This window comes from Mustelus asterias, chromosome 3, assembly GCF_964213995.1.
Source record: "Mustelus asterias chromosome 3, sMusAst1.hap1.1, whole genome shotgun sequence".
Classification (NCBI taxonomy): Eukaryota; Metazoa; Chordata; class Chondrichthyes; order Carcharhiniformes; family Triakidae; genus Mustelus; species Mustelus asterias.
The window spans coordinates 58455199-58470624 of record NC_135803.1 but is presented as its reverse complement, the minus strand read 5'-3'; the positions used below and the strand labels follow the sequence as shown (position 1 = coordinate 58470624).

The 15426-nt window shown below is 47.2% G+C and overlaps 1 protein-coding gene across 2 annotated transcripts in view; it reads left to right on the top strand.

Annotated features, from left to right (window-relative positions):
• Positions 1-15426, top strand: part of si (sucrase-isomaltase) — a 280056-nt gene that overhangs the window by 252998 nt on the left and 11632 nt on the right. For both annotated transcript variants that reach the window (XM_078209033.1, XM_078209034.1), the window contains 3 exons: positions 7063-7187; positions 9045-9133; positions 10874-10923. In XM_078209033.1, the coding sequence (XP_078065159.1) occupies positions 7063-7187; positions 9045-9133; positions 10874-10923 (264 nt within the window). The remainder of the gene's footprint in view (positions 1-7062; positions 7188-9044; positions 9134-10873; positions 10924-15426) is intronic.

Below are 15426 nucleotides of genomic sequence, written 5' to 3'. Positions count from 1 at the left end.
ATGCTTTTCATAGTATCCCAATACACATGACAATAATAAATCAAATCAAATCAAATAATGATTCTTAAACTGTGGGTGGATTGTTTCTTCATGATATATATCATATTCTCCCATACAGTTTTTGTTTTCTCTTTAAATAATTATCTCAAATGGATCATACGATAGGAGTAGGAGTAGGCCATTCATTCCTTCGAGCCTGCTTCAAGATTAAGTTAGATTGAGGATCATCTGATTGCGGCCTCAACTCCACTTTCCTGCATAATCCTTGACTCTCTCTCAGATCAAAGATCTATCTAACCCAGTATTGCATATATTGAGTCACCCTGGGGGTGTCATTTTCCCAAAAAATGATTAAGGCAGGGATTCTCCGCGGCCGTTAGCTGCCGGCGAGAATCACGATGGCTCTGAGAATTGGACGTCAGGCAACAAAGGGTGCCAAACCCATTGCAATGCTTCTGCCCTTTCCCGCTGACTGCAATCAGGTTCCCAGCCATTGATAAATGTTCAAATTGGTCAGTTAACAGATAGTTGGTGGGCTTAAACCCTGATGCGAATACCTCCCGCTATTCAATCTCCTCCCCAGCAGGATCTGCACTGGCCGGTGTTTCGTACAGGTCCTCACAAGCGAGGACTTGGCGTGTTGGATTGCGAGGGTCCAGGAAGCATCGTCAACCCCTCAGCAATGAGAGGCCTCCTTCACTCCCCTCCAACCACCAGGCATGACATTTACCTGACCTGCCCCCCCCACCCCCCCCCCCCCCCACTGAAGCCCCCTCCTCCCTCAGAACCCCACTCAGCCCCCCTTCCCCTCTCAGAACCTCCACTCAGCCCCCCTCCCCTTCAGACCTGCCACTCAGCTCCACCTACCCCTCAGACTCCCACTCAGGTGCCCTCCCTCCTCAGACCCCCATTTAGCTCCCCTTCAGTCCACCTGCCTTGGCAGTGCCAAAAGTGCACTGTCCCCCTGGCATGGAGTCATGGGCCCAGAGGGGACTCAAGGAGATAGGTCCAGTGGCCATATTTGCTCCTCTACCTTTTCCAGGCTGCCAGGGTTCCTCAATGATCCTGGGTATTGTGTTAGCTCGGGCTGGGGGCAAGTGATTGAACTCGCCCCTCTCCATCGGGATGGGGGTGTGTTGGCTAGACTGTCCCTTCTGGCAGACCTGAAGATCACCACTGGCATGGGTGAATTCCAACAGACAAACGCTGCCCTCGCAAGTGGGAAACACTCCCATTTTCCCGTGGGCATGAGCAGTTAGGCTGCAATTCTTCCAAATCATGGCCTAAGTGGCATTATGGGTGAAAAAACAGGCATGTCCAGCATGAATCAGATTACGATTTTCCCACACTCAGCTGTTGAGTCTAGCCAAGCAATGGGACTGAGGAGATTGGATAGATAGGAACTGTGGATGGTATAGGGTGTGAGGGATGGTAGAGGGAGGAAAATAGAGCAGATGGTGCAGGCAGGAATTGGAAGTGAGAGCGTGAGTGGGAAGAAGAGGGGGTAGCTCGCAAACAGTGTCAACACACAGAGTGAAATAATAAGCACTGATTTTTGTCAACACTGCAGACAGTTGTTTTCAAATATATAAAGGTCAGGGGATTTAAATGCCTTGACCACTCCCTCGACAGCTCCAATGAACTTCCAATTAGTTTATTCACTTACAAAAATTCATGTCTACTTTAAACAAGATGTGGAGATGCCGGCGATGGACTGGGGTAAACACAGTAAGAAGTTTAACAACACCAGGTTAAAGTCCAACAGGTTTATTTGGTAGCAAAAGCCACACAAGCTTTCGAAGCTCTAAGCCCCTTCTTCAGGTGAGTGGGAATTCTGTTCACAAACAGAGTTTATAAAGACACAGACTCAATTTACATGAATAATGGTTGGAATGCGAATACTTACAACTAATCAAGTCTTTAAGAAACAAAACAATGGGAGTGGAGAGAGCATCAAGACAGGCTAAAAAGATGTGTATTGTCTCCAGACAAGACAGCCAGTGAAACTCTGCAGGTCCACGCAACTGTGGGCGTTACAAATAGTGTGACATGAACCCAATATCCCGGTTGAGGCCGTCCGCGTGTGTGTGGAACTTGGCTATCAGTTTCTGCTCAGCGACTCTGCGCTGTCGTGTGTCGCGAAGGCCGCCTTGGAGAACGCTTACCCGAATATCAGAGGCCGAATGCCCGTGACCGCTGAAGTGCTCCCCAACAGGAAGAGAACAGTCTTGCCTGGTGATTGTCGAGCGGTGTTCATTCATCCGTTGTCGCAGCGTCTGCATAGTTTCCCCAATGTACCATGCCTCAGGACATCCTTTCTTGCAGCGTATCAGGTAGACAACGTTAGTTGATTAGTTGTAAGAGTACGTACCGTGTACCTGGTGGATGATGTTCTCACGTGAGATGATGGCATCTGTGTCGATGATCCGGCACGTCTTGCAGAGGTTGCTGTGGCAGGGTTGTGTGGTGTCTTGGTCACTGTTCTCCTGAAGGCTGGGTAGTTTGCTGCGGACAATGGTCTGTTTGAGGTTGTGCGGTTGTTTGAAGGCAAGAAGTGGGGGTGTGGGGATGGCCTTGGCGAGATGTTCGTCTTCATCAATGACATGTTGAAGGCTCCGGAGGAGATGCCGTAGCTTCTCCGCTCCGGGGAAGTACTGGACAACGAAGGGTACTCTGTCCACTGTGTCCCGTGTTTGTCTTCTGAGGAGGTCGGTGCGGTTTTTCGCTGTGGCGCGTTGGAACTGTTGATCAATGAGTCTAGCGCCATATCCTGTTCTTATGAGGGCACCTTTCAGCGTCTGGAGGTGTCTGTTGCGATCCTCTTCATCCGAGCAGATCCTGTGTATACGGAGGGCTTGTCCGTAGGGGATGGCTTCTTTAACGTGTTTAGGGTGGAAGCTGGAGAAGTGGAGCATCGTGAGGTTATCCGTGGGCTTGCGGTACAGTGAGGTGCTGAGGTGACCGTCCTTAATGGAGATGCGCGTGTCCAAGAATGCAACCGATTCCGGAGAGTAGTCTATGGTGAGCCTGATGGTGGGATGGAACTTGTTGATGTCATCATAGAGTTGTTTCAGTGATTGTTCACCATGAGTCCAAAGGAAGAAAATGTCATCGATGTATCTAGTGTATAGCATCGGTTGAAGGTCCCGTGCGGTGAAGAAGTCTTGTTCGAACCTGTGCATGAAGATGTTGGCATATTGAGGTGCAAATTTGGTCCCCATGGCTGTTCCGTGTGTCTGGATGAAGAACTGGTTGTTGAAGGTGAAGATATTGTGGTCCAGGATGAAGCGGATGAGATGTAAAGTTGCATCTGGAAACTGGCAGTTGTTGGCGCTGAGCACTGAGGCCGTTGCAGCAATGCCATCGTCATGGGGGATGCTGGTGTAGAGTGCCGAGACATCCATTGTGACGAGGAGCGCTCCTGGTTCAACTGCTCCATGTGTGCCGAGTTTCTGTAGGAAGTCCGTCGTGTCGCGACAAAAGCTGGGGGTTCTTTGTACAATGGGTTTCAGGATGCCCTCGACATAGCCGGAGAGGTTCTCGCACAGGGTCCCATTGCCCGATACGATGGGACGGCCGGGTGTGTTTGCCTTGTGTATCTTCGGGAGGCAGTAGAGATCTCCAACGCGGGGAGTACGTGGGATGAGAGCACGGAGGGTGTTCTGAAGGTCCGGATCAAAGGTCTTGATCAGAGTGTTGAGTTGACGGGTGTGTTCTTTGGTCGGATCTGCAGGTAACTGTCTGTAGTGTTCCTCGTTGTTGAGTTGTCGGTACACTTCTTTGCAGTAATCTGTTCTGTTCAGTATGACGATGGCCCCTCCTTTGTCTGCTGGTTTGATGACAATGTTGCGGTTGGTCTTGAGAGCGTGGATGGCGTTACGTTGTGCTTGGGTGATGTTCGGGGCTGTCTTGTGAGTGCGGCTGATGAACTTGGTGTTGACGCACCTCCTGACGGCTTGGGCATACATGTCAAGTCGAGGGCAGCGGCCTTCCGGAGGAGTCCAATTCGACTCTTTCCTCTTCGGATGCACTGCGGATCTCTCTGTCGGCTGTTCCGGTTCATTGGCTGTCTCATTGTGTTCGTTGTTGGCCTCTTGGGGTTTGTGGAAGAACTCCCTCAGCCTCATTCGCCTGATGAATTCCTCTGTGTCTGCTGCGAGACTGATGGGGTCTATTTTGGTGGTGGGGCAAAAATTAAGCCCTCGGCTGAGAACTTCGATTTCATCTGGCTGAAGTGTGTAGTCGGATAAGTTGACAATGGACTTCCCTGCAGTGGTACTGTTTTCTACTGTGGTACCGGGGGAGGCTTGGTTGCTGCTGGTGGTGATGCCGAGTTTCTCAAGTTTCCTGTTCTTGGTGTGCATGTAGATGGTGTAGTTCCTTTGTCTCGTCTGCTTGGCAGAGTTTCGCAGCTGGTCTGCGTCCTGAGTGCAAGTTGAGAATATGGATTCGATCTTGGTTTCCAGGCTGCGGCGTTTGCTGTAGAGTTGGTGTATGAGGTGGTTGAGGAGGGTGAGAGAGGTGCGACGGCAAAGTCTCTCAGCGTAGTCTGTGTTATAGGTTGACCTGAGTGGGTTCATGATCTGTAGTCCTTTCGGTATCTTGTCTGCTTTCTTGCATCTTTGTAGAAACTTGATGTCTGTGTCGATATGCGCGATCTTTTTGGCGATCCTCTCCACTTGGAGCCAGTAGTTTGCAGTGTCGATGGTAGTCATGATGTGGAGATGCCGGCGTTGGACTGGGGTAAACACAGTAAGAAGTTTAACAACACCAGGTTAAAGTCCAACAGGTTTATTTGGTAGCAAAAGCCACACAAGCTTTCGAAGCTCTAAGCCCCTTCTTCAGGTGAGTGGGAATTCTGTTCACAAACAGAGTTTATAAAGACAGAGACTCAATTTACATGAATAATGGTTGGAATGCGAATACTTACAACTAATCAAGTCTTTAAGAAACAAAACAATGGGAGTGGAGAGAGCATCAAGACAGGCCAAAAAGATGTGTATTGTCTCCAGACAAGACAGCCAGTGAAACTCTGCAGGTCCACCACAACTGTGGGCGTTACAAATAGTGTGACATGAACCCAATATCCCGGTTGAGGCCGTCCGCGTGTGTGCGGAACTTGGCTATCAGTTTCTGCTCAGCGACTCTGCGCTGTCGTGTGTCGCGAAGGCCGCCTTGGAGAACGCTTACCCGAATATCAGAGGCCGAATGCCCGTGACCGCTGAAGTGCTCCCCAACAGGAAGAGAACAGTCTTGCCTGGTGATTGTCGAGCGGTGTTCATTCATCCGTTGTCGCAGCGTCTGCATAGTTTCCCCAATGTACCATGCCTCGGGACATCCTTTCTTGCAGCGTATCAGGTAGACAACGTTAGTTGATTAGTTGTAAGTATTCGCATTCCAACCATTATTCATGTAAATTGAGTCTGTGTCTTTATAAACTCTGTTTGTGAACAGAATTCCCACTCACCTGAAGAAGGGGCTTAGAGCTTCGAAAGCTTGTGTGGCTTTTGCTACCAAATAAACCTGTTGGACTTTAACCTGGTGTTGTTAAACTTCTTACTACTTTAAACAATCCTTAGGGGTATCTGACTTTTCCCAAAGATCATCTCACCCCTCCAAAAGGCATTTGATCTCTACCAGAGGTGTTCTGGGACCAAATCCAAAAAGGGTACCCTTACTCTCCGAAGAACTACAATAAGTTTAGACCTTCTCCTACCCTGTCTAATGTCCACAAGTTATATTTCCCACTCCCTCCTTGCAAGAATTAGATCAGCCTGAAGGCAGCTACACTTTAACATGTCCAAAGTTCAACCTGCCCCTGTTCCCTCCCAGTGAAAATGGTGGGGGCTGCGTTCAGGAATGAGACGTGCAGATTCAGGCCTCTAGTGCCTGAAAAATGGAGAACCTCTCCATCTGTGCAACAATTCAGCCCAAGTCTCTTGGCTTAACTATAACTTCTTATTCCTGGTGAACTATATTGCCCTCTATGCCCTCACTATAATCAGCTGCCTAAAACAGCACACATATTTCAAGTATGGCCTGGCCATTGTCTTGTCCACATGTATTATTGTACCTTTATTCTTGTGCTGTATGTTGTTGGCCTTTTTATTACCTTATTCATCTTCCAGGGAATTACATATTTGAAACCTTAATTCTCTCTGTTCCTCCACATCCATTAACATTTTGGCATTAAATGAATACGCCTATTCCTGTTTTATCCCCTCAAAAATGCTGCATCCCTGCATTAAATTGCATCTGCCACCTTTACTTTATGGGCAGTTTTATGCTTTGGACAGTTATCTGTTAGAAACAAGTTCAAGTTTAGTCAAAGCTCATTTCATTTCATCTCTTTATTCTTTGCTGGATGCAATCCCAGAGATGAAAGCAAATTGTGCTAAACCATGCTCCGTCTAGCTCACCAGATGTTACTCTATCAAATGTACACAGATCATTGCAAAACCTTTTATGACTTTGTCACCCATGACTTATTATACTGTCATTCACAGTTTCAATGAAATCTAGAAGTTGAAATCAGTTAACAGCAGTATGACAAAGTGGGAAGGCAACAAATGAATGACTAATTTTTCTAAGCCTACAGGAAAGGAAAATCACCTATGGTGTAGAAAAGGCTGGCAGTTCCCAGTTGCCCACTTTAGGGCTATAGGTATTGATCAGTTTTACTCCCCTGATTGACATTTAGTTGCTGGTTATTTACTCAGGTTCAGTAAAATTAAATTTTTTTTTTAACTTTTGCTAGATGCAACACTTTTATGCCAGTTAACTATAAAGATAATTATGAATAACCTTAGAAATCAAATGATCTTGTTTGCATCGTTGTAACCCGATGGGCGGAATTTTCCCGTCCCACCTGCCATGGGAATCGTAGCAGGCGGGCAAGAACCATGCAAAGGTCCATTGACCTTGGTGAGATTTTCTGGTTTTGAGACGATCGCCAATAAATCAACGGGAAGAACTGAGAGGAGTGGCACTCATTTTAATTGTAATTGGAATCTTGAGAACAGAGAAACAGCATTCTTTAACAGCAATGTTTATTATCTATAGGCCAAAAGCGTTCCTAAAAGAGGCAAGTGGATTCAGCTGCCGGCACCACTCGAACGCATCAATCTTCATATCAGAGGAGGTTATATTATTCCCTGGCAAGAGCCAGCGAATACCACACATTACAGGTAAATGTGTATTTTACAGTATTGTTTCACGAAACTGATTCTTAGAAAATAACTAGAAAAGTATCTTCCGTGGAAATGATTTTTCAACCTTACACTCTCGACAGAGGTGGCCCACCAACAGAAAGTGCATTTTGAGCAACAACTAAATGCCAACTTGCAATAGCAATGAGGAACATTCTTTACACAGAGGGCCCAATTTTACCATTTTGATTCTAAGTGCCGAATCTGGGCGTAGTACAGATCCAACCTTGAAATCCGCTTTCAGATCCGGTCATATGCTTTCAGCTGACTCCAGTCCGATCCGCGCTGTGGGCGGTGCTTAGCGCTGTCAGAACGATCGGAGGTCTGAACTGCACATGCGCAGTTCGAAAAAAATTTGAAAAAGCGCGCCTGGGTTGGGAAAGAAAAAAAAAGCAGAAAGTGGAGAGAGCGACTCTCTGACACAGATCATCCTCTGGGGCGGGGCGGGGGGGAGGGAGGCAGGTCAGATGCATCTCGGGGGTGGGGGAGGAGGGAGGCGGGTTAGATGTACCTCTGAGGCAGGGAGGAGGAGGCGGGTCAGATGTATCTCTGGGGGTGGGAGGAGGAGGCGGGTCAGAATTTCTGGGGGGGGGGCGAGAGGGCTGATCGCTGTCTGGTGGTGGGGGGGGAGGCCCGATCGCTCACTGGTGGGGGGGGGCAGATGGATCTCTGGTGGAGAGGGCATGGGGGTCCACTGCCACTCTGCGGGCAATCCCTCCTCCCCACTGGATGAACGAATCCCTCCTCCCGGAGTGGACGTGGTGGGGAGGAGAGATCACCTGCAGAGTGGCAGCGGACCCCCCAGCCCCCCCCCCCCCACCAGAGATCCATCCGCCCCCCCTGCCAGTGAGCAATCGGGCCTCCCCCCCACCACCAGACAACGATCAGCCCTCTCGCCCTCCCCCCAGAGATACATCTGACCCACCTCCTCCTCCTCCCCCCCCAGAGATACATCTGACCTGCCTCCTCCTCCTCCCCCCGCAGAGATACATCTGACCCGCCTCCCTCCTCCCCCCCCCAGGGATACATCTGACCCGCCTCCTCCTCCTTCCCCCCCCCGAGATACATCTGACCCGCCTCCTCCTCCTCCCCCCCCAGAGATACATCTGACCCGCCTCTCTCCTCCTCCCCCACCAGAGGATGCTCTGACCCGCCTCCTTCCTCCCCCCCCCCCCACCCCCTCCCAGAGAATGATGTGGGTCAGAGAGCCATTGCAGGCTCTAAACCCGCTTCGGAGATTCCCCTGCAAAATAAAAATCGGCTTCGGATTTTTATTTTGCAGGTCGCTAAAAGCGCGGATTTGGAACGGAACAGAAGAAGGTAAAATGGGAATTGATGATAGAGTTGGGCGGGCGGTTCATTAAACCGATTTAAATGCATGCGCCCAAATCGGGTGTCGGTAAAGTCACGATTTGCTTGGACGCGGGTGCAGATCGCAATAAAGGCCTCACACCCAATTTTACAGCAATTATGCACCCAAAAACGGGCGCAAATTGTTGGTAAAATTGGGCCCAGAGTTGGAAAATTATCTCTTAGTTGAAGAAACACTGGCAGATACTGCATGTTTGTTTGAAAATGAGTGGATTTAGGCTCTGTGATGAGAAGGTCATGAAAGCGCAGGATGGAAAGGAATGTGTGTGGAAACATAACAGTAAAGTGTATGTTTGGATGGAGTGCTTGTTGGTTTTAGGTGCTAAATCCAATATTTTCAATTCCGTGATGAATACGTGAACACATTTTATAAGAAGCTAATCTGTCTGCCATTTGTTGATCTTGAAGAAAATGCACACATAAACCTTAAAATTCAGATTGAACTTAAAAAATGTAATTTTACAGCCGGAAAAACTATCTGGGACTAATTGTTGCCTTGGATGATAATCAAACTGCTAAAGGTCGTCTTTTCTGGGATGACGGTCAGAGTATTGGTACGTCAGCTTTTGATATTTCTATTGCAATTCTTTGCTTTTCTTGCCCTGCTGTAGAATCTACAATGGAAAGCATGACTGCTTAACAGTAACAAAATCTGTATAGGATTGTCATGCTATCTCATCCCTTTTGTGGCAATATTGAACACTGCTTTTGCAATTCATCTTTTTTCTCATGTCCTGAAGCCCCCGGCCTCTTTTGGAGTTTTGTTCCGTTGGCAGAAGCACCTTATCCAATGGCCAATTTCATCTGTGTGACGAGACAATGGATTTTGGCAGGCAGTGCCTAATCCCAAACTGAATTGACATAATACACATTTAACAGGAGTTAACACTGATTAGCAGTCACGTAAGGGAGAAGGAGTGGTGACTGATTTCCCTTTCCTTCTCTAGGCCACAGATGCTCACGCTAATTAAGGCAGCTATTGCCACTGTGCTTGACGTTAAATCTGTGGCTTTCTTGGCTGTTTCCCTGATTTCAAAACCATGCAGTGCACTTCAGAACTAAGCCATTTAACTTTGCTGTGGTATTTCTCTTATTTCACTGTATCAGCATAATAGCACACTGTGTAGTAAGTTAATCACGACGGGCTGAATTTTAACTCCTAAAAGTTAAGAGTTAGGGGGTGGGCCCATGTCCGAGATTATGATTCAAGCAAAACCGTAAATCTGCTCACTTCCAGTTTCAGCAGAGATTGGATTAGGAGTGAGCAACTAATTCTTGCGAGGAACAGGCTAGTTGCTTAAGTATTATAATGAGGCTCCAAGCCATCATTTTAACAGTCATGCGATTTTTAGACCCCAGGCGACCAGGTTTCTCTGGCCTCAGGAAATTTGACAGGTTGAATCCATGAGGGTAAGTACTTTCACAGCACTGCTGGTGTGCTGCAATCCCCAATCCTCTGCTCTCATAGGCTTCAGCCCTGTCAATCAAGCTTCCACCTGACAGGCCTCCTGCCTGTCAATCAGGATGCCTGCAGACAGAAGCTCCACTGAAAACAATTTACAGGAGTTATGCATTTAAATCGTTCAGGGCTTTTGGGAGATTAGTGGTTCCAGGTTTCCTGACCTCACAGCAGTATCACCCCCTAGCTGCAGCCCCACCATCCCCCTTCAACTGAACCTGCTCTTAGGTTAAAACCCAGGTCGATATGCAAGCTCTGCGATTTGCTTAAGAAAGAACGCCTTATAAAACACCATCATAAGGGAATCATCTGTCAAAATCATGTGTGGGCATTGGATTGAAGAGAATGCATTCTGTGGGAGGTAATTATCTTTTCATCGACACAGTATATTTGAATCTCATACTGATATATGTGGCAGGATTTAATCAGATCTAGTACCCCGTCCTACAATTCCTTAAAAACTGGATAAGAATTCTGCTTTGAATTTTTTTTAGGATGCTTTAGTACTTCCAGTTACATCTTCACTTGAGGAAAAACCACTATAACTCACTCATAGATGTCATGCTTGTGAGTAATGGGTCCTTCATGCTTGTAAGAGAAGGGCACTAGCTCACTGTCATTGTTTAGATATAATCCACAGCATCCCAGTAATGTATTATTGATGTTGTTTCAGCTGTGCCAAAGATCTTTATAGCTTATGGGAATCTTTTAAACTCATAAAGAAAATAAGTGGTGCTTTGTTATCAGTGCCACTTGCCATATATAATCCTCACAAATGCCTGAAGTTTCATTGATATTGCTTTTATCTATCTTTTACTTCAACTCTACCTTGCAGATACAATTGAAAAAAAGGAATATTTCCTAGCTGAATTCATTGCTGAAAAGGTAGGTGTTACCTTTGCCGTTTAGTTTTTCAATAGACTGAAATAGAAAGAAAATACTTTGAGCACAGGAAGTACTTCCTTTTGCCCTCTCAGCAGAAAGCTGTGCCGACTGAAGGTACATGTTGGAAACTATAGTAGATACCTTGCACAATTTTCCATCCAGTAATTTTAATTAAAATTGGTTCATAAAATTATTGCTCATTTATTTCTTTTCTTTCCCAGAAATACTGTGGGTAGTTACTTTTTCTTAGGTGATCTGTATGGTGTTGTTGCATTATCCCAGGTGATCATGAGGAGCCAGTCATTGACATATATTCAAATTTATTTATTAGTGTCACAAGCAGGCTTACATTAACACTGCAATGAAGTTACGGTGAAAATCCCCTGTCGCCACACTCTGGCGGCGCCTGTTCAGGTACGCTGAGGGAGAATTTAGCATGGCCAATGCACCTAACCAGCACATGTTTCACATTGTGGGAGGCTAGTGAATTAGCATGGGCATCTGAAAAATAAGCATGTTCAGGATTACAAAATGGCATAAACCATTTGTTCTTTCAGTGTGAAAAGATGTGAGGCACAAAATCTTTCTTTATAAGCACCCTCCCAATGTTGATTAATCTTTTCTGCAAATATCTGAATACCTGGCAGCTCAGTAACTCAGATCCTTTAAGGTGAAATCTAAATTTAAGATGCAGTATTCAAGGCATGGTGGCACAGTGGTTTGCACTGCTGCCTCACAGCACCAGAGACCCGGGTTCAATTCCCAGCTTGGGTCACTGTCCGTGTGGAGTTTGCACATTCTCCCCATGTCTGCATGAGTTTCCTCCAGGTGCTCCAGTTTCCTTCCACAGTCCAAAGATGTGCGGGTTAGGTTGATAGGCCATGCTAAATTGCCCCTTAGTGTCCCGGGATGCATGGGTTAGAGGGATTAGCAGGGCAAATATGTGGGGCTACTGGGATAGGGCCTGGTTGGGATTGTTGTTGATACAGACTCGATGGGCCAACTGGCCTCCTTCTGCACTGAAGGGAATCTATGATTCAATATCCATTGATTCCCTTCGTACCCAGAAATCTATTAATCTTATTCCTGAATACACTCAATGACTCGGCATCCATTGCTCTCAGAGGTAGAGAATGATTAAAAAATCACATTCTTCTGGGTGAATACATTTTCCTTCTCACAATCCTAAATGGCCAATCCTTTATCCTGAGCACCCTTGTTCTAGACTTTTGAGCCAAGGGAAACATCCTCTCAGCAATCTATAATTATAGCAAATTACTGTGGACGCTGGAATCTGAAACAAAAACAGAAAATGCTGGAAAATCTCAGCAGGGCTGACAGCATCTGTGGAGAGAAAATACAGCCAACATTTTGAGTCTGAATGACCCTTCTCCCGATCTCTGATAAGGAGACCAAGGCCAGAATTCTCTGGCAGTTCACACTGGCGGGATTCTCTGGTCCCGTTGGCGGTACACCCCCATCACGATGTGGGGTGGCTTCCGTGGGAATTCCCATTGACAGCGGTGAGATCAGGGAATCCCGCTGCCAGTGAATAGCACTGAGTGAGGAGAAGCCAGAGAATCTTGTCTCAAAACTGTACACCATACTCGCATCAACAAAGGCCTATATAATTGCAGCAAGACGTCCTTATTCTTACTCAACTCCCAGGTCTTCCTTATCACTTATCAGTTTCTGCACAGAAAATATCTGTGATTCTTGTACGGGAAACTCCAAGTCCCTCTGAATGCCAAGAGTTACAAGAACCTCACCTCTTAAAAATATTTTCCATTTCTATTCATCTTGACAAAATGGACACTTTCATCTTCTAGATATCTCTTTGAAGCCCCTTTCCTTTTCCCCTCATCAGAAAACTTGATGTATTGCACTTAGACCCCTCATCTAACTTAAGTATTTAGACTGTGCACAGCTGAGGCTCAAGCACTGATGCTTGTGGCACCACAATAGTTACAATCTGTCAATTCAAACATGACTTGTTTATTGCTATGCTGTTCTCTAATCATTAACCAAAAGCTGATAACACTAAATTAACACAAAATATAGGTTTACAAAATGCACTTGTGAGGCATGTCTTTGACATTAGTAAGCTGCAGGTCTGACAAGCATGCCATGGAAAGCAAAGGCTTGGACAAAAATTACAGTTTGCCTTTTAATTTGTTGTGGAAAAATTGTGGGTAGATACAATTTTGTTAAACTAAACATTTTTTGATGAATGAAGTGGCAAAAATTAGGACATGTTCCCATTTTTGTATCGGCACTGGTTCAGGAAAGAACACCGAGCTGTTTCTGAATTTCAATTTTAACAACCTTATGGGATCAGATGGAACAGCTTTTGCACTATCCATTGAGTTTAACAGAGAGTGAAATACAGCAGCTGCTAAATAAAACAAAAAATTGTATATCTCCTTATGTGCCTTTAATGCTTTAAAGCGCTTCACAACAATGTAATCAAACAATATTTGATACCAAGGCACATGGAATCATAGCATTCCTACAGTGCAGAAGGAGGCCATTCAGTTCATTGAGTCTGCACCGACCACAATCTCACCCAAGCCCTATTCCCATGACCCCACGTATTTACCCTGCTAATCCCCTGACACGAGGGTCAATTTAGCATGGGCAATCAACCTAACCTGCACATCTTTGGGAGGAAACCGGAGCACCCGGAGACACGGAGAATGTGCAGACTCCGCACAGACAGTGACCTGAGGCTGGAATTGAACTTGGGTCCCTGGCGCTGTGAGGCAGCAGTGCTCAGAACTGTGCCGCCCAAAGCCTACTGCACCAGGTGTTCCCAGGTGGTCTCCTATCCAAATACTAACCAAGGCACATTAGGAGATATTAGAACAAATGACCAAAAGTTTGATCGAAGTGGTAGGTTCCAAGGGGCATCTTAAAGAAAGAGGAGACAGGAAAGGTTTTGGTGAGAATTGCCAAGCTTAGGACCTAGGCAGTTGAAGACCTGATTGCCAATGTTCGTGAGATTAAAATCGTGGCTGTGCAAGAAGCCAGAGTTAGTGAAGCTCAAAGGTCTTGGAGGGTTGTAGGACTAGAAGAGGTTACAAAGATATGGAGGGAAAGGCCATAAAGCATTGTACACCGTCTCATCAGTTTCCCAGCAGACTGCAAGTTAAAGTTGCAGTCTGACTGTCAATAGATGCTGCGATTGTGCTATTTTTTCAAAAATAATTTTATCTTACTAACCATTAGTAGGAAGGCCACTCTGAGATGTACATGGACACATAGCAATTACAAAATGGAACTTTTTGGTTACCATACATGTACTGGTTTAAGCTTCACAACTGGAGTTACATACTTTCGCTGCATTTCCATGCTTTATTTTCTGTATCTTTTAATATTCCTTCATTCTAAGTTCTTGTTCAATTCCAGTTTAAATGTTGATCAAATGCAGCTTGAATTATTCACAGACATGTTTGGGCAAATTTTCCTGTTCCACCCGCCACGGTAACCATGGAAAGGTCTGTTGACCACAGGCGGGATTTCCCAGTTTCGGGGCGAGCGCGACCGGAAAATCCCGCCCATTGATGATACAAAAATTCTGGATGATGAAAGCTTTGCCTGAAGTGTCTTTGCAGCAACAAACATAGTGACAGACATGGTGGGGGCGATTCTCCCAAAAGTGCTGAACTGGAGAGAAGATTGGTCTAAATCCCGACTATTTTTTCAGTGTAGCTTCTCACTCAAATCTCTGCACTCTGTGCAATGCAGAGGTCACAATCATGAATCTCATTAAAAGCTGGGCGAGGGGCGGGGCTGATTCACACCGGAGGCTGAAGCTCTGGAACTCTGCGTATGTGCAGTGGCCCCAATCTGTCAGTCTCCCGTTTGCTGGTCAGCTCAATCGCTGGCCAGCCCTGGACCCTTGCACTGCTGCCTCTCCAGCGCCGCCCCCTGCCCTCCCCCCCCCCCCCCCCCCCCCCCGCCCCCCCACCCCCCAATGGCCTGATCGCGGCACCCGCAAGCTTTCCCGGGCCAGCCCCGACCACCCCAGTCCTGGAGCACCCCGATGTCCAGCCCCCCCCCCCCCAGCAGTTGCAATCCCCCCACCACCCCCCACCCCAGCAGACCCCTCCACCGCTGACCACCCCCATCCAGGAGGCAGACCCCCCATCCCCCGGCAGACCTCCCCCACCCCGATCGCTGGCCTCCCTCCAGCCCCGACCGATCCTGCCTGCAGAGTGGAAGCGTGACCCCCCACCCCACCAATCGCTCCCTGGGCCCCACCCACAATAGGCCCCGCCCCTTGACACTGCTCGATGCCTGGTGGGTAGTGCCCAGGTGACCCCTGGGCATGGGCAGTTTGTCCCTTGGGCAGTGCCAGTGGTCACAGGCTGGCACTGCCAGGGTGCCCATGTCTGACCCCCAGGGGGACCCTGTTTCCACCCCCTCCTTTACTCTGGCGGGGTCTCCCATCAGTCCCCCAAATGTGGGGAGCTAATCTAAATCCCGCCAGAGTGAAATACT